This window comes from Mobula birostris, chromosome 16 (assembly GCF_030028105.1).
Source record: "Mobula birostris isolate sMobBir1 chromosome 16, sMobBir1.hap1, whole genome shotgun sequence".
Lineage (NCBI taxonomy): Eukaryota > Metazoa > Chordata > Chondrichthyes > Myliobatiformes > Myliobatidae > Mobula > Mobula birostris.
Window position 1 is genome coordinate 60,610,369 of NC_092385.1, and position 23,015 is coordinate 60,633,383.

At 45.7% G+C, this 23,015-nt stretch overlaps 1 protein-coding gene across 1 annotated transcript in view; it reads right to left on the reverse strand.

The window, feature by feature from the left end:
* The window catches only part of LOC140210878 (metabotropic glutamate receptor 3-like), a 44,892-nt gene extending 24,492 nt beyond the window's left edge, over window positions 1-20,400 (reverse strand). The window contains exons 1-3 of the mRNA XM_072280137.1: window positions 20,146-20,400; window positions 6,730-7,567; window positions 725-1,788 (exon numbers count right to left, since the gene is read on the reverse strand). Of these exons, the coding sequence (XP_072136238.1) occupies window positions 725-1,788; window positions 6,730-7,567; window positions 20,146-20,400 (2,157 nt within the window). The remainder of the gene's footprint in view (window positions 1-724; window positions 1,789-6,729; window positions 7,568-20,145) is intronic.
* Window positions 20,401-23,015: the final 2,615 nt, after the last annotated feature.

Consider the following 23,015-nt stretch of genomic DNA (forward strand, 5'->3'; position numbering starts at 1 on the left):
CTCCTCCCACAGAGTCCTGTATAAAGGTGTTCGCCTTGCCCCTCCCCCTCAGTCCGGGGGCAGACACTCACTGTGGAGGTCGTATTGTACAGCGAATAAAAGCCTTTCAGTATTTTACCAAACCTCAGTCTTTTGGAGTAATTGAAGGTGCTTCAGTGCTATAACGTTCAAAGTTTTCTGCTCTAGTGTTTGATGCTCCGTGCTCTTGTCTTTGATGTTCTGTGCTATAATGTTCGATATTTTATGCTGTAATGTTTGATGTCTGTGCTGTAGTGTTTGACATTCTGTGCTGTAGCGTTTGATGTTCTGTGCTGTAGTGTTGGATGTTTGTGCTGTAGTGTTGGATGTTCTTTGCTGTTGAGTGTGATGTTCTGTGCTGTAGTGTTTGACGTTCTGTGCTGTAGTGTTGGATGTTTGTGCTGTAGTGTTGGATGTTCTTTGCTGTTGAGTGTGATGTTCTGTGCTGTAGTGTTTGACGTTCTGTGCTGTAGTGTTTGACATTCCGTGCTGTAGTGTGGGATGTTCTGTGCTGCAGTGTTTGATGTCTGTGCTATAGTGTTTGATGTTCTCTGCTGTTGGGTTTGATGTTCTGTGCTGTAGTGTTTTATGTTTTGAGCCATAGTGTTTGATGTTCTGTGCTGTTGAGTTTGATGTTCTGTGATGCAGTGTTTGATGTTCCGTGCTCTATCCTCTGTGTACTGTGTTCTGTGAGTGCCCGACTTACCCTGTAGTCACTGGAGGTGACATAGAAGATTGGCAGGAAGGCCAGCCAGATGATGCAGGTGGTGTACATGGTGAACCCGATGAACTTGGCCTCGTTGAAGTTCTCAGGACACTTCCTGGTTTTGAATGCGTACACGGTGCAGAGCACGATGAGGATGACAGTGTAGGTCAGGGAGGTCAGCATGCTGGACTCCTTGGTGTTGCACTTGAGGGTTACAACATCCCTCTTGTCAGGTGTGGTCTCCTTCCTGGTACCAGGTACTTCCAGCAGCAGCCAGACAGTAACCACAACCAGCTGGCAGGAGATGAGGCCCAGGCAGATGGCCACCTGTGAGCTGGGATTGATACAGCGCGGCCTCTGCGTCCCGTCCTTTACACCATTGAAGATCCTTGCAATGCGGTTGGTCTTGGTTAGCAGAGCCGAGTAGCAGACCGCAAAGGAGGATCCGAGCCCCAAGCGACGCAGGGTGCAGACGGCCGTCGAGGGCTTGGCGATGAAGACCAGTGTCATGCTGTAGCACATGAGGACCCCAAAGAGGAGGATGTAACAGAGCTCCCGGCCCGACGCCTTCACCACAGGTGTGTCGTTGTTTTTGATGAAGATCACGAAGACCGCAATGGTACAAGCGAAGCCCAGGCAGGAGATGGTGAGGGGGCCAATGGCCCAGGCATCCTCCCATTTGATGTACTCCTCGGGAAGGTCATAGCAGGCACTGAGGTCCTCGGTGGGCCAGCGACCGGGCCCGCAGTCCACACACGTGAACTCATCGTAGAGGTACTCATAGGGGTGGCAGGCAATGCACAGCCAGCAGCAGACATCACCTGGCTGCATGCTCTTCGCTTCGTTCTTGGCGCAGGGGTCGCTGCATTGGGAGGTTGGAATGGACGCATTTGCCCAGGGGATCAGGCCGGTGTTCAGTGTCAAGCCTTCGTCCCAGTAGCCAACCTTCTGGTAGGTGTACCGCCCGCCTCTGTTCTGGAAATTGAAGATGTTGTAGCGGCCAATTCCGTCTCCATACGCGTCGAATCGGATTTCACTGTGGGTGTCGTGGGGTCTGAATGGAGCTGTGGGAACAGAGAAGAGGGCATCTTAGATAAAGTAGACTGGTGGGGAGACTAGATCAGATCAGGAGAAACATTTGCTGCTTCAGTTCGCTTTGTGTGCTAGTCGTGTCACCCCTTTACAGGAAGGATGTTGAGGCTTTGGAGAGGGTGCAGAAGAGATTCTCCAGGGCGCCGCCGTGATTAGAGGGTGTGAGATTACACCAACTTGAGTTCTTTTCTCTGGAGCAGAAGCACTGAGGGGAGACTTGATGGAAGCTTTTCAGATTTTGAGAGGCAAAGACAGAATCTTAAGGTGCGTATGTTGGGGGGAGGAGTTGAAAGGAGATGTGCGAAACAAGATTTTAGGTGCCTGGAACGGACTGCCAGGGTCACTGGTGGAAGGAGATAACAGGATGTTTATGGCAGAGTATGTTGGGAATGGAGAATGAGATTGAGATGAGCTTTATTTATCACATGTATATTGAAACATACAGTGAAATATGTTGCTTCTAACAGCTCAGATCAGCAAGGGTTGTGCTGAGCAACCCGCAGCCCAAAGTCTTACACTTCTGGCATCAAAATAGCATGCCCACAACTCACTAACCCTAACCGTACATCTTTGGAGTGTGGAAGGAAACGGAGGAAACCCACGCAGTCATGGGGAGAACATACAAACGTACAGACAGCGGTGGGGATTGAAACCTGACTGATGATTGCTGGCACTGTAAAGTGATGCGCTGACCACTACGTACTGTGGCACCCCACAGGACATGGGTCATGTGCAGGCAGAAGAGACCTGGTTTAATTAAGCATCGTGGTCAGCACAGACGAGTGGGCCAAAAGGCCCACTTCTCTATTCAAAGGGTGGCTTGGATTCTGGCTGATAGAATCCCTACATCCATTACATCGCTCCCAGCGGGAGTCACTCTCCCTCATTTGCTTGACAACCTGCTTTTAAAGCCTAAATGCAGCTGATCTGAGTTGACTTTGATTGTTGCCCTCTTCATCCTGTGTTACTTTTCCAGCCAGTAAACCCTCTCCCAAGTGGGATTCACTTCCTGGGTGAGGCCAGATGATGGACTGGTAAACTACTTGAGTGTAAATGGGGCATATTTTGCAGAAGATCTCATCGACAAGGCAAGGACTCCGGAGACCTGGGTTAAGGAAGCAAATTGGCATTCCCTAAGCCATGGCATTAACATACTCAACAAAGGTCTGGGCATCTCAGAGTGAACCTCATCCCAGTGGGAGTTTTGTGAACAAGGAGAGCTGCCAGCTACCTCTGCTTGACTTTTCCTTCTTTGGCTTTATCAGCCATTGTGAAGGACTCAGTTTTAACTTGTCACTGAGACCTTGTAGTTCAGCTAGTCGGAGAGGCAGAGGCTGTTGATATTGAGGGAAATGCGTTACACTGTGTGAGTGCTGCATTGACAAGTTACTGTCTTTAAAATGAGCCAACACAGGACGACCCACCTCCCTCTGGAGTGTGGTGAAGACCCTATGCCCCTATTGCCAGAGAGAATGCGGGTCCTCTCCAATGGCTATAGCCAAGAAAGTGCACAAGTTCCTCTACTTCCTCAGAAGGCTAACGAAATTTGGCTTTGACCCTCACCAATCTTTAGAGATGCTGCGCAGAAGACCTCCTATTCAGATGCACCACAACTCGATATGGCAAATGCGCTTCCCAAGACTGAGTTGTAAACACAGCCCAATCCCTACTCCCCTTTTTCACCTACACTTCGTGCTGCCTCAGGAAAGCAGTCAAAGACCACTCCCACTGCGGTCATTTGCTCTTCTGCCCCCTTCCATTGGGAAGAGGTACAAAGTCTTGAGAACACACAATACTGGGATCAAGGACGTGGGTCCTGCTGTTATGAGATTCTGCAATGGATCTATCATACGGCAAAGGAGAATGCTTGATTTCTCAGTGTGCCCTGTCATGGCCCATCCACTTTATTAGACTCTCTGCTATACTATAATTCTGTTTTGTTTTATGTTATACTGCTGTGATGTACTCATGTTTGGAATTATCTGTCTGGATCACAAGCAAGCAAAAGCCATTCACTGTATCTTGGTACAAGTACAACACTAAACCAGTATTTATTAAGCAACATCACTAAGACAGAGTGGTCATTCAGCTCCAGACTCTGTGGGATCCTGCTGTGTTTCCTCTGTTATCACCCTGGCCACACTTTGAAACAGAATGTGACAGGGGCTGCACAAACTTGGGCTCTTTTCATTCCCACAAGGTAATGTTGCATCTCTATAAGGCTCTGCTTAGACCACACTTGGAATATTGCAAACTCAAAGGATTCTGCAGATGCAGGAAATGCAAAGCAACACTACAAGATGCTGGAGGAACTCAGCAGGTCAGGCAGCATCGATGGAAGTGAATAAACAGTGGACCTCTCAGTCCACGACCTGTCATTAGGATTGGAAAGGTAAAGGGCTGGAGAAGGAGGAATCTGATAGGAGAGGAGAGAGGACAGTGGGAGAAAGAGAAGAAGGAGGGGTGCAGGACGAGGTGAGGAGAGGAGGTAAGAGGCTAGAGTCGGGAATGGAAGAAGTGGGAAGGGGGAGGGAAAGAAACTTTTTTTACTGGAATGGGAAATTGATGTTTATGTCATCAGGTTAGAGGCTACCCAGACGGAATATGAGATATTACTTTTCCACTCTGATCGTGGCAGAAGAGGAGGCCATGGTTTGACATGTCGGATTGTGAATGGGATTAGGAATTAAAATGGTTTGCCACTGGGAAATTCCATTTTCTGTTGGACCGCAGGTGCTCAACAAAGCGGTGCCCCAATTTACACCAGGTTTCACTGATGTAGAGGAGCCCACATCAGGAGCAGCGGACGCGATAGCAGCAAGTGGGGGGGGGAGGTAAAGGTGTATTTGGTGGTGGGATCCAGTTGAATCGTGGAAGTTGTGGAGACTGATGTGTTGAATGTGAAGGACCATGGGGTGGTAGTTGAGGACAAGAGGAACTCTGTCCCTGTTACAGTAGTGGGAAGATGGGGTAAGCGCAAATGTCCGGGATACGGAGAAGTTTTGGTGAGGGCAGTGTCAGTGGAGGAAGGGAAACCCCATACTTTGAAAAAGGAAAACTTGTCTGATGTCCTGGAAAGGAAAGCCTCATCCTGGGAACAAATGAGGCAGAGCCGAACAGACTCAGAGAAGGGAAAAGCATTTTTACAGGAGACAGGGTAGGAAGGCGTATAGTCAAGATAGCCATGGGAATGGGTAGGTTTATAAAAGATGTCGGTAGATAATTTGTCTCCAGAAATGGAGACAGACAGATCAAGAAAAGGTGTCAGAAATGTACCAAGTGATTTTAAGGGCAGGGTGGAAGTTGGAGGCAAAGTTGATGAAATTGACGAGATCAGCGTGGGTGCATGAACAGCACCAATGCAGTCACCAATGTAGCGGAGGAGGAGTTGGGGAGCATACCCATGGAAGGCTTGGGACCTGGACTGTTCCACGCAGCCAACGAAACCGCAGGCATACAGTGGCTGCATCCCATGCAGATGCCTATGGCTACTCCTTTTGTCTGGAGAAAGTGGGAAGATCTGAAGGAGAAATTATTGAGGGTGAGGACCAGTTCTGCCAGGCGGAGGAGGATGGTGGTGGAGGGGAACTGGTAGGATCTTTTGTTGAAAAAGAAGTGGAGAGCTTTGAGATGGAGGATAGAAGTGTATAGGGACTGGACATCCATGGTGAAACTGAGGTCATCAGGGCCAGGAAATTGAAAGTTGTTGAGGAGGTTAAGAGTATGTGAAGTGTTGTGGATGTAGGTGGGTAGGGATGGTACTAAGGGGGATAAAATAGAGTTGAGCTATGTGGAATATCTTGGATTATTGTGTTCAGTTCTGGTCACCTCACTATAGGATGTGGAAGCTTTGGAGAGTGTAGAAGGGATTTTGTTTTAGAGATACAGACCCTTCTGACCCAATTAGCCACATCATCCAGCAACCCACCTTTTACCCCAGCCTAATCACAGGGCAATTTACAGTGACCAATTAACCTACTGACTGGAATATCTTTGGACTGTGGGAGGAAACTGAAGCACCTGGAGGAAACCCACATGCACACTGGAAGAAAGTGTAAACATTCTCACAGAGGATGCTGGAATTGAACTCTGAATTTCACTCTGAGCTGTAATAGTGTCACTCTAACCACTACGGTAGGACGTCGCCGTTAGTGCGAAGCTATTACAGCTTTGGGCGTGGGAGTTCAAAGTTCAGTTCCATCGTCATCCGTAAGGAGTCTGTACGTCCTCCCTGTGGAATGTGTGTGTTTTCTTCGTGCTCTCCAGTTTCTTCCCACAGCTCAAAGATTTACTGGTTAGTAGGTTAATTGATCATCGTAAGTTGTCCTGTTAAGCTCGGGTTAAATCGGGGGTTGCTGGGCAGTCTGACTTGAAGGGCTGGAAGGGCTATTCCCTGCTGTATTTCTATCTAACTAACGTTTCTGTGGCTCCTACCAGGATGTCAAGATGCTGCCTAGATTGGAGACCATGTCTTACGAAGACAGGCTGCATGAGCTAGGGCTTTTCTCTTTGGAGCGAAGGAGGATGAAAGGTAACTTTATAGAGGCGTATAAAATGATAAGATGCATAGACTGAGGGAACAGGCAGAGTCTTTTGCCCAAGGCAGAAATGGCTAATATGAAGGGGCATAATTTTAAGGTGATTGGGGAAAGTATAGGGGAGGGAAGGGTAGAGGTATATTTTTTCACAAAGTGGTGGGTGTGTGGAACACACTGTCAGGAGAGGTGCTAGAGCCAGATATATTAGGGACATTTAATAAATTCTTGGATAGGCACATGGATGATAGGAAGATAGAAGCCTAAATAGGAGGGAAGGTTTAGATTGATCTTAGACTAGGTCAGCACAACATCGTAGGCTGAAGGGCCTGTATTATGCTGTAATGTTCTACGTTCTATGTTCACTGATTCATTTACCATCAAACTGGACTTTGATGATATAATCCTTGTAGAACTTCTTCCCGTTCATGGGCCTCATCTTCTCGCAGATGCTGGTGGTGTTGGGGCAGAGGGCCCTCTGCATGTTGTGCAAGGCATGAGCCATGGCATACACCGCGTTCAGCACGAACATGATCTTCGACTCCTGCTCAAACTTTGCCTTCTTCAGAGAGTTCCTCCCGCAAGCCAGTGTCCGTAAGCTGCAGTGGAACTTCTGTTCCCAGAACTCCCAAAACCAGGAATTCCGGCTGTTATTGTATGGGGTGAGGTTGACGAAATAGGTTGCAAACTCCTTGATGGGGTAAGCTGCCAGCTCGATGGTGATGGCTCCCTTGGCGGCCTCCTCATTTCCTCGGACCACATTTTCCAGTGCTCCCCAGCCGTCACTAGCCACCCACAGGTAGGACACATTAAGCCTGTGGGCGGCAGCCAGCAGTTCCCGAGCGTCCTCACTCTTGGTGAATAGGACCACAACCTTGGCGTTGGGCTTTTGCATCAGGGCCTTGATGACACCGTTGTATGACTTCTGGTTCATCGACCGGCCAACCTTCTCGGAGGTGGCAATGCAGATGTTGCGAAAGCGAGCCTCCTGCTCAAAGGCCTCAATGCCAGTCTCGCCATAGTCACCCTCGGATGCCACCGTGGAGACATAGGTCCAGTTAAAGAAGCGCAGGATGTCAGACATGGCTTTGGCCTGGTAGAAATCAGGAGGTACGGTCCGGGCAAAGTAGTCATACCGAGTCTTGTCACTCAACTTGGCACTGGTGGAAGCATAGCTGATCTGAGGGATCTGGAACAGGCGAAGTAAGTTGGCCACCTGAAAAAGATGGAGAGGAAAGTGATAGTGCACTTCCCCAACAGGCAGAGGCCTGGACAACATCTTCCCCGTCAGGCAGAGGCCTGGGCAACACTTGCCCCATCAGGCAGAGGCCTGGGCAACACCTTCCTCATCAGGGAGAGGCCTGGGCAACACCTTCCCCATCAGGCAGAGGCCTGGGCAACACCTTCCTCATCAGGGAGAGGCCTGGGCAACACCTTCCCCATCAGGCAGAGGCCTAGGCAACTTTCCCCATCAGGCAGAGGTCTAGGCAACTTTCCCCATGAGGCAGAGGCCTGGACAACACCTTCCATGTCAAGCAGAGGCCTAGGCAACTTTCCCCATCAGGCAGAGGCCTGGACAACATCTTCCCCATCAGGCAGAGGCCTGGGCAACTTTCCCCATCAGGCAGAGGCCTGGGCAACCTTCCCCATCAGGCAGAGGCCTGGGCAACACCTTCCCCATCAGGCAGAGGCTTAGGCAACTTTCCCTATCAGACAGAGACCTGGGCAACACCTCCCCTTCAGGTAGTAACTTAGACAACAACTTTCCCTTCCCATAGCAGTTAGTGCCTCACTTTACAGTGCACCAGCTGTTAGATTGGCCTTCATTTCACACTGCTGTCTGAAAGGAGTTTGTACGTTCTCCCTGTGACTGCATGAGTTTCCTCCAGATGCTCTGGTTTCCTGTTTCTTAAATGACTGGCTCTGCTGATAAACCTGGTCTTCCTCCATTCCTGTTAGGTAACAGATCTAAAGGAGAAAAGCTTAAGGGTGGGCTGTGGTGATGAAGAGGGGAGTGAGAGCAGCGTATTTCCACCATTTGCAAAGAATGAGGTAGAAAATGGGATTCGACGCCAGCTTTGTGGGAGAAGCCATAGACTGGCTGTAGCTGGTTGTCTCTCTGACTGGAGGTCTGTGACTAGTGGTGTGCCACAGGGATCGGAGATGGGGCCGGTGTTGTTTGTCACCTATAGCAAAGTTCCAGTTGATAATGTGGTAAACTGGAACAAGAAATTTACAGGTGTCATCAAGCTTTTTCAGCTAGTCTAGATCACATTGCAAGCTCTGATAGCCTGCCTCCTTGAGCAGCGAGGAAGGCTGTCAAAGGTCTCAGCAGGACCTAGACCAGCTGGAAAGTGCAGATGGAATTTAACGCAGACAACTGTGAGGTGTCGCATTTTGGGAGGACAAACTAGGGTTGGACTTACACAGCAAATGGGAAGAGCGGTAGAACAGAGGGATCTGGGAATTCAGATCTATAATTCCTTGAAAGTGGTGTCACAGGTATAGGTAGGGTCATAAAGAAAACTTTGGTGCATTAGCCTTCATAAATCAAAGTACTGAGAAAATGAATACAGGAGATCAGATGTTCTGTTGAAGTTGTATAAGACATTGATAAGGCCTAATTTGGAGTATTGTGTGCAGTTCCGATCATCAGCCTACGGGAGAGAGATCAATTAGATAGAGTACCGAGAACATTCACAGGGATGTTGTCAGGGCTTGAGGATCTGAGCTATAGTGAAAGATTGAACAGGTTAGGACTTTATTACCTGGAGCATAGAATAAAGGGAGATTGGACAGAGGTTTGCAAAATAATGAGGGGTATAAATAGAGTAAATGCAAGCAGGTTTGGGTGAGACTGGAACAAGAGTTCATAGGTTAAGGGTGAAAGGTGAAATATTTAAGCGGAACCTGAGGAAGAACTCCTTCACTTAGAGGGTGTGAGAGAGTGGAATGAGCTGCCAGCAGATGAGTACATGGATGGGAGGGGTATGGAGGGGTATGGCACTGGTGCAGGTCGATGGGACGAGGCAGAATAAGAGTCTGGCACTGAAAGACCTGTTTCTGTGCTCTCTGACTCTCTGACTATGACTCTACATCAGGGGACACTGGTTTCAAACAGTAGTGAGATGTGAAGAGGGTTGGGAATGAGGGCCAATCTTATAGAAGTACTTCCCCAGGGTAGGGGAGTCCAAAACTAGGGGACATAGATTTAGGGTGAGAGGGGAAGATTTAAAAGGGATCTCAGGAGGAATCTTTTCACATGGGGTGGTGAGTGGAAGGAACGAGCTGCCACAGGAAGTGGTTGAAGCAGGTGCAATAGTAAAATTTAACAAGTAATTGGGTAGGTACATGGAGGGAAAGAGACTGGAGGGAAATGATCTGAATTTCGGAAATGGTGACCAGCTAGGTGAGCAGTAAATTTGGCATGGACTCATTGGGCCAAAGGTCCCTTATCCACAATGTACTGCGCTGGAGTAACAATTACTCCATTCTGCTTTATTCTTGTGTACTGGAAATTGCAGTACAGGAAAAAAGTACAGGTTGCAGCCTTTCCCCAAAGAGCTCCCAGCAGGGGGCAGCATCTCTCCAACTAGCTGGCAGGTCGAAATTCCCTCCATGTAGGATGCAAAAGATTTATTAAATGCTTATTGTCTAAGATTAGTGAAAACCTAATGCAAATTGTTCAGAACTCTCTGCTCTACAGACAGAGGGAAATACAATAAATTCTGAGTTAGGATATCGATATTCATTGCCAAGAGCTGTTCAACAAATTGTAGCATTGCTCAGAGAGGATTTTGGAAATTGGACCCTGAAGGTACAATAATTGTATTGTACAGGGAGGAAACTAATTTAAATAATACAGAACATCAGCCATATTTATTTATTTATTTATTTAAAGTGCCTTTAACACAGGGCACTTCACAAATCTATGGAAAAGCTTGGATAGATTGGTCAGTTTAAAGGAAAGATTAAAGATTAGCTTTATTTGTCACATCTATATTGAACCAGGCAGAGAAATGCGTCATTTGCGTCAAATCAAATCAAAGACAATTGTGCAGAGCAGCCCGCAAGAGTTACCATGTTTCAGTGCTCAAAACTCACTAATCCTAAATCTAACTATACGTACATACGTGTTGGGAATGTGGGAGGAAACTGGAGCACCAACAGGGGAGAATGTAAAGACTCTTTACAAATGGCAATGGGAATCCAACCCTGATCTTACAGCTGCAGCTCTAAAGCACTTGCACCAACCAATATGCTACTGTATCACCTCTAAAATGAAACCCTGAAAGAGAGGTTGAGGTAGAAACCAGAGAAAACTTGGAGCCCACTTCCACAGATGCCTCAATATTGACACACAAGTTTATAGGGAAGTTAAGAAGGTGGATCATGTGTTGACCTTCAGTAGTCAGGGGACTGAGTTCAAGAGCTGGATGCGAAAGTTTTGGAGAGGATGTAGAGGAGATTTACCAAAATGCTGCTTGGATTAGAGAGCATGTCTTATGAAAATAGGTTGAGAGAACTAAGGCTTTTCTCTTAGGAGCAAATGAGGATGAGGTGCATAAGAAGATAAGAGGCATAAATCAAGCGGATAGCCAGACATGTTTTTCCCAGGGCAGAAATGGCTAATCCAAAGGGGCATCATTTTAAGGTGATTGTAGGAAAGCATAGAGAGATGTCAGAGGTAAGTTTTTTCACACAGAGAATGGTGGCTACATGGAACACTCTGCCAGGGATGGTGGTAGAGGCAGATACATTAGGGGCATTTAAGAATCTTTTATATGGGCACATGGATGACAGAAAAATGGAGAGCTAAGTAGGAAGCTAGGTTAGATTGATCTTAGAATAGGTTAAAAAGTTGGCACAACGTTGTGGGTCAAATGGCCTGTACTGTGCTGTAATGATCCATAGATCTATGTTCCATATTCTGTGTTCTAAAGCACAGAGTTCAGCCATTAAACATGTGATCCAGCATGAGGAACAGGAATGTCTGGGAGAGATTTAGTGCTGGAGGAGGTGAAGGAGATGTGGAGGGGCTAGAATACAGAGGATCCAAAAACTATGTGGGAATCTTAAAATAAAGTGTTGCTTAAAAGCCAGCTGCATCAGCAGTACATGGAATATGGAATCTATATAGAAGTAACAGGGGTGAGGATGAGGTTCAGAACTGGTGATCTGAGGCAGGAGAAAGGCTGGCAGATGTCACCAAGGCTGTCTGCAGTAGAAGCTCAGCAGTTGACACAGACAATGTGGGCTATTGAGCATGTTCCTAGGCTGTACTGTTCGATGTTCTACGTAGGTGTGTGTGGAATAGCCAGGCATAGTCAGCATGTGGGCTTGATGCTGTGCTAAAGGGCAACTTTGGATGGGAAATGGAAGGGAATTCAGGTGAATCCTATGGGAATGTCTGAGTTAGTGAATGAATGGGGAGTCCTTCCAGATAATTGTCTGGATAGATACAAATGGAATCTAATGAGTTGACTGGATGGGTGTTGGAGAGTGGCATGGTCAAAGGCTTGAGGAAAGATCAGAAGAGATAAGCAACTTCTTCGCATTTGCAAAAGATGCCCTCAGTGGTTTTCATGTCACCTCAGTGCCGAACTTTAGGTGGGATGGCAGACTGCAAGGGAGAGTTAGTCAGAATAAAAAGGTGGAGTGGAGGGTTGAGCAAGAGCTGATGGGAGATGGGTAGATTCAGGTGGGGGGGCAAAGAAGAGGGACAGTAGAATCCACGTAAGAAGCTGGGAGGTGATAGGTGGAAGTGACAAAGGTCCTGCTATTGGGGAGGGAATTTCAGCGTTAAGATTCAGAGATGATGAAAGAGTGGTGATGTATTTCCAAGTCAGGGTGATGCATGACAAAATTGTGAGTGGTATAGATGGGTAAACGCAAGCAGGAGTTGGGTGAGACTAGAGATAGAAGTTATGGGTTAAGGGTGAAAGGCAAAATGTATAAGGGGAACCTAAGGGGGAAATTTCCCCACTTAAAGGGTGAAAGTGTGGATATGTGACCATAAGACATAGGAGTCGATGTAGGCCATTCAGCCCATCGAGTCTACTCCGCCATTCCATCATGGCTGATCCCGGATCCCACTCAACCCCATACACCTGCCTTCTCACCATATCCTTTGATGCCCTGACCGATCAGGAAACTATGAACTTCTGCCTTAAGTATACCCACAGACTTGGCCTCCACTGCAGTCTGTGGCAGAGCATTCCACAGATTCACTACTCTCTGGCTAAAAAAAATCCTCCTTACCTCTGTTCTGAAGGGTCACTCCTCAATTTTGAGGCTGTGCTCTCTAGTTCTAGATAGCCCCAACATTGGAAACATCCTCTCCACATCCACCCTATCTAGTCCTTTCCACATTCGGTAGGTTTCAATCAGATCCCCACGCATTCTTCTTAATTCCAGTGAGTACAGGCTCAAAGCTGCCAAACACTCCTCATATGTTAACCCCTTCATTCCCAGAGTCATCTTCGTGAACCTCCTCTGGACTCCAATGACAACACATCTTATCTGAGACATGGAGCCCAAAACTGTTGACAATACTCCAAGTGCGACCAAGTAGTGTCTTATAAAAGCTCAGCATTATCTTCTTGCTTTTATATTCTATTCCCCTTGAAATAAATGCCAACATTGCATTTGCCTTCCTTACCACAGACTCAGCCTGTAAAACAACCTTTCGGGAATCTTGCACAAGGATTCCTAAATCCCTGTGTATATCTGATGTTTGAACCTTCTCCCCATTTACACGATAGTCCGCACTATTGTTCCTTTTACCAAAATGCATTATCATACATTTCCCAACCCTGTATTCCATCTGCCACTTTTTTGCCCATTCTTCCAATTTAAGTCCCGCTGCAATCGCATTGCTTCCTCAGCACTACCTACCTCTCCACCTATCTTCATATCATCCGCAAACCTTGCCACAAAGCCATCAATTCTGTTTTCTATTCTAAATCATTGACAAACAATGCAAAAATGTGAAAAATACTGACCGCTGTGGAACACCACTAGTCACAGGCAGTCAACTAGAAAAGGCCCCCTTTATTCCCATTCATTGCCTCCTGCCTGTTAGCCATTTCTCTATCCATGCCAGTGTCTTTCCTGTATTGCCATAGGATTTTATCTGTTAAACAGCCTCGTGTGCAGCGCCTTAACAAATGCCTTCTTAAAAGCCAATTAAGTGACATCCACTGCCTCTCCTTTGTCCACCCTGCTTGTTACTTCCTCGAAGAACTCCAACAGATTTGTCAAGCAAGATTTCCCTTTACAGAAACCATGCTGACTTGGACTTACTTTATCATTAATCTCCAAGTGCCCCGAAAACTCACCCTTAATAATAGACCCCAACACTTTCCCAATCACTGAGGTTAGGTTAACTGGCCCATAATTTTCTTTCTTTTGCAGGATTTTTTTCTGCCTTCTTAAGTGACACTTGCAATCTTCCAGTCCTCCAGGACTACGCCAGAATCAAGTGATTCTTGAAAGATCATGACCAATGGCTCTGTCATCTCTTCATCAACCTCTCTCAGGATTCTGGGATGTAGTCCATCTGGTCCAGGTGACTTATCCACCTTAAGACCTTTCAGGTTGCCTTGCACTTTTTCCTTTGTAATAGCAATGGCAGTCACTCCTGCTCCATGACACTGAGGACCTCTGGCACACTGCTCGTGTTCTGCACAGTGAAGACTGATGCAAAGTACCCATTAAGTTCATCTGCCATTTCTTTGTCCCTCATTACTACCTCACCAGAATAATTTTCCAGTGGTCCAATATCAACTCTTGCCTCCCTTTTATTCTTTATTTAACTGGAAAAACTTTCAGTATCCTGCTTTTTATTATTGGTTAGTTTGCCTTCATATTTCATCTTTTCCCTTCTTATAGCTTTTTTAGTTGCCTTTTGTTGGATTTTAAAAGCTTTCCAATCATCCAACTTCCCACTCATTTTTGCTGCCTTATATGCCCATTCCTTGACTTTTATGCAGTTCTTAACTTCCTTTGTCAGCCACGGTTGCCTACGCCTGCAATTTGAGAACAACTTCTTCTGTGGGACACATCTATCCTGTGCCTTGTGAACTATTCCCAAAAACTTCAGCCACCTCTGCTCTGCCATCATCCCGGCAATTATCCTCCCTGAATCCACCTGGGCAAGCTCCTCTCTCATGCCTCTGTATTTCCCTTTATTCAATTGCGATACTGATACATCTGACTTCACTTCTCCCTCTCAAATTGCAGTATGAATTCAATCATATTATGATCACTGTCTCCTGAGGGTTCCTTTACCTTAAGCTCCTTATTAAGATCTGGGTTATTACACAACACCCAGTCTAAGATAGTTTTTCCCAGAGTAGGCTCAAGCACAAGCTGCTCTAAAATGCCATCTCGTAGGCGTTCCAACAAATTCAAAAAAATCTTCCAGCAGAAATGGTGGATGCGGACCCCTGTGGAATATTGTTGTGTGTGGTAGGTCAGGATTGACACTTCACTCCTTAGTGAAACAGTAAACAATGGCCTTTGCTGGTCCTGGCTATGGCCTTCCTATTAATTAACCCTTCAGTAAGGGCCATAATTGACAACCTCTGGCTTATAAAGCACAAGATATGTCAAACTCCCACTGTTCACACCTGCTGCCCAATCACTTAATGCATTTCATACAATTAAAAGTAACTGGTTGCTGTAATACCCATACTGATATCAGAAGTACAGGCAATCTTTGCAATGAAGCTGTATATGTAACTGGAGTTTGCCCTTACAGAATTTACAAATAGCTACCCAAAATTCAAGATATGGAATAAAATTTATTCTTATGCAAAAAAAGTAAAAGATATAAACAGTTTTTTTCAACTTGCATTTCTTAACATGTGCTCAGATAATGAGGCTCTGTGTAATGGCAAATCGTGATTGTCTTCTAGGAATGCAACCCCTCTGTAACGAGGGAGTCATCTGCATTTACGTCCTCAGTTTTTAATCAATGCCCTATAGAAACCATCCTATCCAGATGCATCATAGCTTGGTGTGTAACTGCTCTGCCTCAAATTCCAAGAAATGGCAGAAAACTGTAGGCACACACCTCAATACAAAACAGAAAACAGCCTCCCCTCCATGGACTCTGTCTACACTTCCCCCGGTCTTGGTAAAGCAGCCAGCGTAATCAAAGATCCTTCCCACCCTGAACATTCTCTCTTCTTCCCTCCTCCCACTGGTAAAAGATACACAAGGCTTAAATAAGGCTTAAATGAATGTACCACCAGGCCCAAGGACATCTTCTATCCTGCTGTTTTATGACTGTTGAATAATCCACTCTACGATAAGATGGACTGATGACTTCACGATCATTACCTTGCATCTTTTGCGTACCTGCATGGAATTTTTCTGCGATGGTAACACCGTTCTGCATTCTGTCACTGCTTTTTCCTTGTGCGATCTCAATGTCCTGATGTGATGAAATGATTTGCATGGATGGCATGCATGTCTACGTCTTTCACTACCTCAGTGGCAATAATAAACCAATTTACCATCTTATGTTTAAGGCAAGCAGTAAACAAAAGTGGTGCAGTGCTCAACTAGGATCTGCCCGCCCCTTCATTTACAATTTAACATTATTTCACCATGTCTGCTTCCTCTCTGCTGGTATCCATGCCTAAACAAAACCCAGCAACTTTGATGTGTGTTGCTTGAATTTCCAGCATCTGCAGAATTCCTGTTGTGTGCCCAACAAATTCAATGTTAGATTGTTCATCTGACAGAAAGTTCTGGATTTCTGCTGTCCTCAGTGTGGACCAATGGGAAGGCTTTTGGATCTAACATCTGCCTGTTGTAATACACACCCATCCTACAAAGGGCAAAGGGCAGAGAGAGGCTCAGTCAACTCTATCCACTCCCCACCCATCGCTCAACTGATGTCACAAATGGCTGGCAAATGAAACCGCCCCTGCAACAAGAAACAAGTGTCCTCCAGTACACCCCAGGCAACGCATGCACAATACAGGAAACACTCTTTCCAAGTCATCTATGTGATGTTGCAGATGTACAAGACCATAACACCATGAGCCAATAAGACATAGGAGCAGAATTAGGCTATTCAGCCCATCGAGTCTGCTCCACCATTTGATCATGGCTGATTTATGATTCCTCTCAACCCCATTCTCATTGAGGCCCTTTCAATCTCCACATCAAATATATCCAATACTTAGCCTCCACAGCAATCTGTGGCAATGAATTCCCATGACTATGGCTGATTTTCTATCTCAAACACATTTTTCTCCATTCTCATTTGTAACCTTTGTCCCCCTGACTAATCAAGAAGCTATCAACCTCTCCATTAAATATACCCAATAACTTGGCCTCCACAGCCATCTGTAACAATGAATTCCACAGATACACCACCCTCTGGCTAAAGAGGTTCTTCCTCATCTCTATTCTAAAGGGAAGTTCTGGCATTCTGGGGCTGTTCCCCTTATCCTAGACTCTCCCACTATAGGTAACATCCTCTCCACATCCACTCTATCTAGGTCTTTCAATATTCAATAGGTTTCAATGGATGCACATCGTCCTTTCCCAGCATTAGGGAACTATGAACTAGAAGATGTATTTAAAGTGAAAGGGGAAAGATTTAATAGAACCAGGAGCAACTTCCTCACACAGGGGGCGGTGGTATAAATTATGAGCTGCCAAAGGAAGAGGTTGAGGTAGGTGCACTGATAACACTTAAAAGACCCTTGGACAGGTGCATGGATAAGAAAGGTTCAGAGGAATGTGGGCCAAACACAGGCAAATGACACTAGCTTGGCACGGTATCTTAGTTAGCATGGAACAGGGTTAAGGTAATGTCCTGGCAAGGATAGTTTACAGTCAGCCCAGGCAAGAAGGCCTTTGAAGAGTGGTGTTTGAAGAGAATAGCCTCCTTTGCACAGCTGAGACAAGATAAGGATGAAAGGCATGCACTGACCAGGGTAGGGGTTCCCGACCTTTTTTATGCCATGGACCATGACCATTAAATAAGGGGTCCATGGTCTCCAGATTGGGACCCCTGGACTAGGGTATCATTGGTAGTTATAGTTTCTACTGGCTGTTAACACATCTATCGTGAATGGTGATTGATCATGCAATGAGGAATTTGAACACACATTTTACCAAATGGTCAATATCTACAACTGCTAATCAATTCTGTATAAAAATGGCACTTATCTGTTCAAACTTTAGAACAGTTTCGTGGCAGGGACCATATTGTTCTCCTTCTGCACAAGTAAATAAAGTGCGATTGAGGAATGAGTGGGAGTTTTCAGAGTCCGGTTAATCAGCAACGCCAGCAAGAAATGCAATGGGCAACTTTTACATAGCAAGATCCCAAAAGAAACAGGGGATCAATGAGCTATTTTCATAATATCAGCTGAGTACTGTATTAAATGTTGGCCAGCTCATTGGGAGGGTTCTACCAGTTTCCATTGACCAGAGTCTTCTGTACCATACACAATGACAAGATGTCTTCGCTGATGTGTCTGCACTAGCACTAGGGTGCCAGCTCACACTCGGATCTCCGGTGTGATCCCCGAGCTCACAACTACAACAGCAGGTGTGCAAATTACAAACGTGTTCCCGTCTGGTCAGCAGAAAAGGCTGCAATCTATCATCACTGCAGGACGTGTCTGTGTCCAGGACAAAGAAGAGGGCAAGAAAAATCATTACCCACCCAGCAAACTGCGTTTTGCAAAATACCCTTCTGGAAAGCACTATAGGGCTATAATAAAGAGCTTCATGCCATCTTAAAAGTTTCTTGCCCCAGTCAGTTAATCTGATTAACCATTCTAGTTAGCCCCACAACCCCAAACATTATCTATTATCTCTGTCTCTGCATTGTAAACACTTTAAACCTCTGTTTTTAATGCTGTTTACATTGTAAATACATCCTGGTATCTATGTATTCATGCATATTTCATTCCATATCCATCCTTTAACCTCTAACTTTGTAAGCTTTTTTATATAATTTTTTATTCTTTTTAATTGTTGAATGTTGCTTTTATTGCATGTCATGCCCAGACCAACATACCATAGAAAATTTCTAATGCGGTGGATTCCAGTAAATTGGTCTATTGGTTAGTTGGGACAGCCACTCATTTGGGACAATTTTTAAAGAATGAAAACAAATTGAGAAAATAGACGGGATTACTTTCGTTCATTTGAGACACCATGCCGCTTAATTGGGACAGGAGGCTGTTGCCAAGCAGTTTCTAACTAGGGTTAGTCACATGAACTTGCGTGGCCGTTAGACACTACACCATGCTTAGAGTGACAGTGTCATTTGCATGTGTTTGTGTTCAAAAAGCAGTGATTTTTGTCATTAATAGTTGGCGAGAATTAGGCAGTAAGTCAATTTAGAATTCTTTGCTCACTGTGGCTGTAAGCATTCAGGCTTGAAGATTCCAGACACAGCAAGGAGTGAAAATGAAATGATCTCACTACCTCAACCAGTTGGGAATCATGAAAAATTTAAAGGTATCAGCAATCACCTTAAATATTACAATGTAAATGAAGATTAGGAGGATGCAATTGTTGAAAGCATTATATGAAGGAAGTCCATTATCTACACCGGGTGTCTATGCTAATTTTGATCTTTTACAGTCAATCAAAAGAACGTGGCAGTGTGTTGGCTATCCACCGTATCTGAAGATGACAGTGAAATCAGGAAAGTTTTTAAAGTGGAAAAGGCATTGCAATGGGATAGTTCCACTCTCCCAACCTCGGAAGTCCAGGTCCAGTGATACGAGTAGTCGTCACAAACTGGGACCTTTTCTTGGTTGCAGTGGATAACCATGACTACTTCAGTGCCTTATCATGCACTTCACTCCCTACAAAGCAGAGCAGAAACACCTTCTTGGATCTCACTATTGATCTCATCCACCCAGTCTGCTGAGCTAACTTCACATGCTCGGGGTATGAGGCCTGCTGGCTACTCTCACCCGGTTTAGCTCACCTGTTGAGGTGGTGGACCAGGGTGTGGCTACTGTCACATGCAGACAGTTACTAGGAGTCACAGGTGAGAGCTGAGTGTCCAGTGGGAACTAAAGGTGAGTGAGTAGACTCAGAATGGACATGACAAGAGGTGCTCTCCCTCCTTGGCCACCCTATACACAGCAGCGTACACTGGACGAACTCCTCTGTCCATACACAGTTTTATAGTACTGTAGTGGCATTGGTAGTGATTTAATTTGTTCGATATTTCATTTAAATACATAATTTGTTATTCAGTTAAATGGTAGTTTATCTTTTTTACACCTTTTTAACTACTTCCATGAAACTTGGGCTAATTGGGACAATCGCTTAATTGGGCCAAAACATAGTGGCCGTGATGTGTCCTAATTAACTAGAATCCACTGTCAATGTAATTGTATATTTAATTAGTAAGGGCGTCAAAGGTTACAAGGAGTAGGCAGGAGAATGTGGTTGAGAGGGATAATAAATCAGCCATGATGGAATGGTGGAGCAGACTCAATGGGCCAAATGGCCTAAATCTGTTATTTTATGTGGTCTTATGGACTTATGTATACGGTGAATAAATCTAAGCCTTGAAACCACTGAATGGCTAACACATTCTGTACGCCGCTATGTTCAATGGCCAATGAGACCCAAAGCATCAAGGTTCTATGTACAGTACATATACAAACCAGCCTCTTCCTTTAACACCTTTACGAGTTACCTCAGTGGAATTACTGAATAACTCTCCTGGTTAACAACAATTTGACTTGTGTCCTTCGTCATCCCTTAGTGCCCTGCTTCACTGCCTCTTACCTGAATGGATACGTCGCTGTAAGAGCCGCCGATAACCCCTGCAATGGCGAAGGTCATGTCATCGTGAATTGCGTAAGACCCATCCGGACAGATGTACTCTGTCTCGTCTACTTTAGTTAGCGAGGACCTCACAAATTCTAGCGACTGCTCCAAAGCGTAGGTGTCCTTGGAGCAGGTATCCAAGATGTGGGCACCCAACTTAATCCCCGGCAAAATGGAAGCATCCTTGTTTATCGCATCCAATGCGAAGAGCATTGCCTCAAGCCGCTGGATTCCGCGCTGCTCGTTGATCCTTCCACAGTCTTCCAAACCATTACCCTTCTCATGAACTGGGAACAAACCCCCAATTACCAGGTCTCCTTCGATAGTGATTTCCTTCTTCCCAACAGCCGAGCTGCTGGAGGCAGGGAGGACCGTCTGCAGTAGGAAGTGCAGGAGAGTGAGAGGCAGTTGGAGGCACCTATCTGGCTTCTTCATAGTTGGGCTGCACACGGATCACAAAGCTCACAGAGGAGGCTGAATGAGATCCAGACACTGGAATTCAGTTACATCCTTCAAACGCATCAGCTGGCTGCAGAGTGAGATTTAGAGATTGTGTATTAGAGGTGGAGCATCACACAAAGAGGCAAGATGTGATTTAAATGTTGTGACAGAAATGTCACCATCACACTCTGTAGAATAAATCCGCAGAAGAATTTAAATAATTGTATATTCGAGAAACATCCGCTCTGTTGTGTAGCAGAACTGCTGTCACTTGAGGTTAACTGGCCTAGAAATTCTTCTTTGAGTCTGAAAAGTAGCATTAAATCAGGGGGAAGCAATGGGCCAACAGATGGTTGGTTCCCAGAGAGCACCAAGGCAAAATTATACTGCAGGCAGAGGCCAGGAATAATCAAGTCATAGAGTCACCGAGCACAACAACACAGAAGCAGGCTCTTCAGCCCATCTAGTCCATGCCAAACTAATTCTGCCTAGTCCCATTGGCCTGCACCTGGACCATAGTCCTATTGGCCTGCACCTGGACCATAGTCCTCCATCCATGTACCTATCCAAACTTCTCTTAAATGTTGAAATCAAACCTCTATCCACCACTTCTACCAGCAGCTCACTCCACACTCTTACCACCCTCTGAGTGAAGAAGTTCTCCCTCAGGTTCCCCTTAAACATTTCACCTTGCACCATTGTGTAACACCCTGGTTAAGATCTTTACTGCTATGCTGTAGTTATTTCATTTTGGCAGTTCTGTGACAGCAGTCTGATCTGCTTTCAGCCTGTTTGGGTTTGAGCTGAGATAAGAGGCTTTGTTGTTCAACTTAGGAATGTGCTGTCATCCAATCAGAATGGTGGAATTGGGAGAAGGTTCTGGAGAACGCTGGGCAGAGAGGTTTTGTGAGGGACACTGGCATGGGTGAGGGTCTTTTTTCGGCCAGAGCTGGGAGAAGACAGGAGGGAAGATGGCTGAGGATGCCATCCCTGTTGCACAAGGTGCTTCGTGCAGATGAATAGCTTCAAAGAGGAAGGATCAAATCTCCTGTGGGGGAGCCAGTTTATCGCAGATGGATTTTGACCGACATCCAGAAGAGTGAGTGGGCTTTCACGCAGACCGTGGGTCCAGTACCTGAGTTAAAGACAACTTCAAGATGAGCTCCAACTTATGTGCACATTTGATTGTTTATGAGTAATGAGCCCTTTTTGTTTTTTTCTTTCTTTCCTTTAATAACTGTTTGCTTAAGTTAACATTCTTGAATATACTTCTTTATAATTGTATGCAGTGTACGATCTGTCACTTCCTGATGACGGGCGATTGCCGGGGGTAGTAAATCACACAGCATTCACCCAAACTGTGGTTTGGGTGGCGAGACATCCCAACCTCGTGGTTTTGGTGGGACCAAAGTCATCTACACTCTAGACTTATGAAACCTGAGAAAGGTGGGTTTCTCGCCACGGAGTCCTGTGGCTGTTAGCAAGGGCTAACGAGCCGCATTTCCGGAGATACCTGGCAAAACGGGGTTTCACCTATAACCTCCAGTTCTAGTCTCACCCAATCTCAATGGAAAACGTTTGCCTGCGTTTACCCTATCTATGTGATACCCCTCTATCAAATTTCCCCTCATTCCTTCTGGGCTCCAGAGAATAAAGTACTAACCATTCCTTATAATTCAGGTCCTTAAGTCCCACAAAATCCTCGTAAATTTTCTCTATACTTTTTTCAATCTTATTGATATCTTCCCTGTAGGTAGGTTCTGTAGAGCAGGCTCAACAGAACTGACACACTCAGCTGCAAGGCAGAAGTGAGAGTTGTAGGCTGCAGCAGGAAGGGAGGAGCATCAGATCAGTTGGGATAGATGATGGGCATTTTCAGATTAAGAATGAGGCAGTGGATGGTTGTGATTGGCTGATGGAATGACAGGGGGAACGGATTGGTTGTGACTTGATTGAGGATGTTGGAGATCATGATGGGGAGGAGTTCAAAGATGCAAGGGCCAAACTGAGAATCTTAACATGCTAATCCACCTGAAGCCAGATCCTCAGTGCTGGGTGACAAACAACCAGGCTAACTGGTGTGAGGCACATCAGTACCTCTACTCCCTCACGAGGCTAAAGATATTCAGCATGTCTCCATTGACGATCACCAACTTTTATTGACGCACTATGCAAAGTGTCCTATCTGAATGCATTTTGGCTTTGTATGGCAACTGCTCTGCCTGAGATCACAGAAATCTGCCCAGACACATCACAGAAACCAACCTCTCCTCCATGGATTCTGTCTGCACTCCCCATTGCCTTAGTAAAGCAGCCAACATAATCAAAGACCCCACCCACCTTGAACATTCTCCCATCTCCCCCCTTCCACTGAAGATGCAAGGCCT